Source organism: Uranotaenia lowii, chromosome 2 (genome assembly GCF_029784155.1).
Source record: "Uranotaenia lowii strain MFRU-FL chromosome 2, ASM2978415v1, whole genome shotgun sequence".
NCBI lineage: Eukaryota > Metazoa > Arthropoda > Insecta > Diptera > Culicidae > Uranotaenia > Uranotaenia lowii.
Genome location: NC_073692.1, coordinates 270,084,327 through 270,087,126, shown reverse-complemented (window position 1 = coordinate 270,087,126; position 2,800 = coordinate 270,084,327). Strand labels below are relative to the sequence as shown.

The following is a 2,800-nucleotide window of genomic DNA, read 5'->3' as shown; positions in this document are numbered from 1 at the left end:
TATGTGATTTGACAGTTGCTTCAGTCCTTTGCTGATCACACTGACATGACACTTAGAACAAACAATTAACCATTTTCTGTCTATTTTTTTTTGTCAGATTTAGCAGGTTCGCAATACCGACGGCAGGTGGCGAATCGTAGAAATTGCCTGTTTTTTCAAGTTTGGTCACATTTCCTAACTGGGATAGCATTTCTTGAAATCGATCGATGCGCACTCTGGAATCGATATTGCGTACTGTTGGAAAAATTATCCAGAAAACGAAATCGAGTGTCCAGTCAGTATGGTCAGTGTTATATAGTTTCTCCTGACTTTTTGGGTAAAATTTAATTTAATGATCTCAATGTACTCTTTTTAGTGATTTGGGATAACCCTAGACTATAGTCCTATATAACAACATGGTAAACTAATAAACACTAATAAAAACAGATAAAACTGTGTTTGGCCGATGACTAGTGAGAGCCTGTGAGAGCGATGCGAATTGGCGAACGCGGCCAATGCGAACTCGAGCGGCGGAGCAAATTGACAACAGCTTTCGCCGCGTTGAGTATGTCGGGTTGAAGCGATTCACATAAATATTTACTGTTAATATTGTCTACATACTTTGTCCATGTAAAATTGACACATTTTTTCTTTATGTATAAGAAGCTGTCAAAAATATGTGTGTTTCTCACACTGGGGATCTGTGTAAAAATTACTCTGCTGTAGAAACTGACCAAAAACTGGCAAGATGTGTAACCAAGAAACTAGGAAATTTGAAATAAGTTTTCTGTTGTGCTTACTAAGAGGTACGTCTGCAGCTAATTATATCCGGGAGCTATAGTTAAAAGGTAACCTACAGGATTAATCCTTTATTTTATTTACTTGAATAATTATTGTTGTATTCCATCTTTCAGATTTTGCCTGGTAGTGAAGAGTTCGGAAGGTCGGAAACAGCATCGCCACCAGATTCCGAACCGCCGGGGGAATCACACACTGCTTGACTTGCTTGCTGAGTGGCTGGCACGGACGATCGCTGGGAAATGTGGAAGATACACTGGTTCATCCGGAACTATTTTTTTTCATGTTATGAAATGCGAAGAAAATAAACATATCGACAGATTTGATTTCCTTTTTATTTTGTTTCATCCGAATTGAAGCTGAATGATTATGTGAACTATAAAATTCCATCCCGCAGAAAACAAAAAATCGGTGTAAAATTTATGGGACTGCTTCCTGACAAGATGTGTGAAATTCACACGTGAAAATTTCGTTAACCCCGTCTAACACTTTTTAGTGTTCGAGCCTCGAACACTGAAAAAGTGTTTACCCAGGTAAGCTCAAAATGTGTCGAATTTTACACAGAAAAGTGTTAATTGCGATATCAGTGTAAAACGGGTCGCCTTCAGTAGTTTCCTACCAGTGTGTAAAAAAGTAGCAAAAGTTGATCCAAGATTTTTGGTATTTTCAAAAATCACTTTCAAAATGCCTGAAAAAATGGTAAAATCAGAACCAAAAAGAGATGAGGTTGAATTGGAAACTCAGTTTATACTGCGAATGCCGTTGGTAAGTGTAAAAAGTGAAGTTTGGTAAGTTTTAGAACTCATTGAATTTTACACGCAGGAGCCAGCAAAGATTCTTCGAGAAGCCATTCAGAGTGGAGCCAACAATTTGAAGGACCGGCTTACGATTCGCTTGGATAATGACTTACGCTACGGAGAGGTTCGTCTGGATCATTGGCTACTCCATGCCAAAGTGGTGGATTTACCGACGGTGGTCGAAACTTTAAAAACCATCGACAACAAAAACTTCTACAAAACAGCCGATCTCTGTCAAATGGTAAGATGTTTTGACCTGCAATGTTGTTTACTGCTAACACATTGATTATTTCAGATGATTTGCAAAGAAGAACCGGATTTACCTTCAGCTGAGGAAGAATCACCCAACAAAAACAAAAAGAAGGATCCAAACAAGGTGGATAAAAAGTTTTTGTGGCCACACGGCATAACACCACCTTGTAAAAACGTCCGCAAACGTCGTTTTCGTAAAACTTTGAAGAAAAAGTACGTGGAAGCACCAGAAATAGAAAAAGAGGTCAAACGACTTCTGAGGGTCGATAACGAAGCGGTCAATGTCAAATGGGATCTTATCACTGAAGAAGAGGATCCTAACAAAGGTTCGGATTCCAAACACGATTCGAATGCCCCGAATAGAAGCCCTTCAAAAGGTGGGAAAAAAGGTTCCTACAATAAAGACGTTGGCGAACACGATATTTTCGGCGAAGAAGTTTCCGACTCGGATGAAGATGAGAATCCCATTAACAAAAATATTGACATCGACGAAAGCAGCCGTTTATCGGCCGAAGCGGAAGATAGCCGAATGTCCGATTCGAGCTCCTATCAGGGGACGCAATCATCCGATCGAAATGTCGCGGTTGAGTTTAGCAAGGGCATGTTCAGTGGAATCGGGGCTAGCGGAGGCTCTCGTGCATCACGCAAAGGCGATACACCGATGGCCAACAAATATGGGGACAATTCGCGCTTGGATTCGGACAATGAATCCTCGGAATTCATGATTGCTACTCGAGATACCGCTCCCAGTCGACTTTACGAAGCACGTCGACAATTAAATGAGTTGAAGACACAAAAGAACCAGAAAGAGCAGGAAATACGTACGATGGAAAACCAAACATTACGCCAACGACTGCAGGATAAACTAGATCAGCTATTGAGTCAAATAGTTGAAAAAGAAATGGAGGTAAATTGAGCCGGTTTGAATTTTGGGTTCCGTTTTTAATCATGCGTATTTTTTTTCGTTACTTTCA

At 40.2% G+C, this 2,800-nt stretch overlaps 1 protein-coding gene across 1 annotated transcript; it reads left to right on the top strand.

The window, feature by feature from the left end:
• The first annotated feature begins 1,375 nt into the window (after nucleotides 1-1,375).
• On the top strand, nucleotides 1,376-2,742 carry LOC129742631 (transcription initiation factor TFIID subunit 7). Its single transcript, XM_055734557.1, has 3 exons — nucleotides 1,376-1,542; nucleotides 1,600-1,815; nucleotides 1,870-2,742. Exons 1-3 carry the CDS (start codon nucleotides 1,462-1,464, stop codon nucleotides 2,740-2,742), a joined length of 1,170 nt encoding a protein of 389 aa, XP_055590532.1. The 5' UTR covers nucleotides 1,376-1,461.
• Nucleotides 2,743-2,800: the final 58 nt, after the last annotated feature.

Excerpts from the sequence above, each read along its gene's own strand:
- LOC129742631 (XM_055734557.1), top strand. The coding sequence starts at position 1,462 with ATGCCTGAAAAAATGGTAAAATCAGAACCAAAAAGAGATGAGGTTGAA. Across the intron at positions 1,543-1,599 it reads TTATACTGCGAATGCCGTTG|GAGCCAGCAAAGATTCTTCG; the intron begins GTAAGTGTAAAA and ends TTTTACACGCAG. Across the intron at positions 1,816-1,869 it reads CAGCCGATCTCTGTCAAATG|ATGATTTGCAAAGAAGAACC; the intron begins GTAAGATGTTTT and ends TGATTATTTCAG.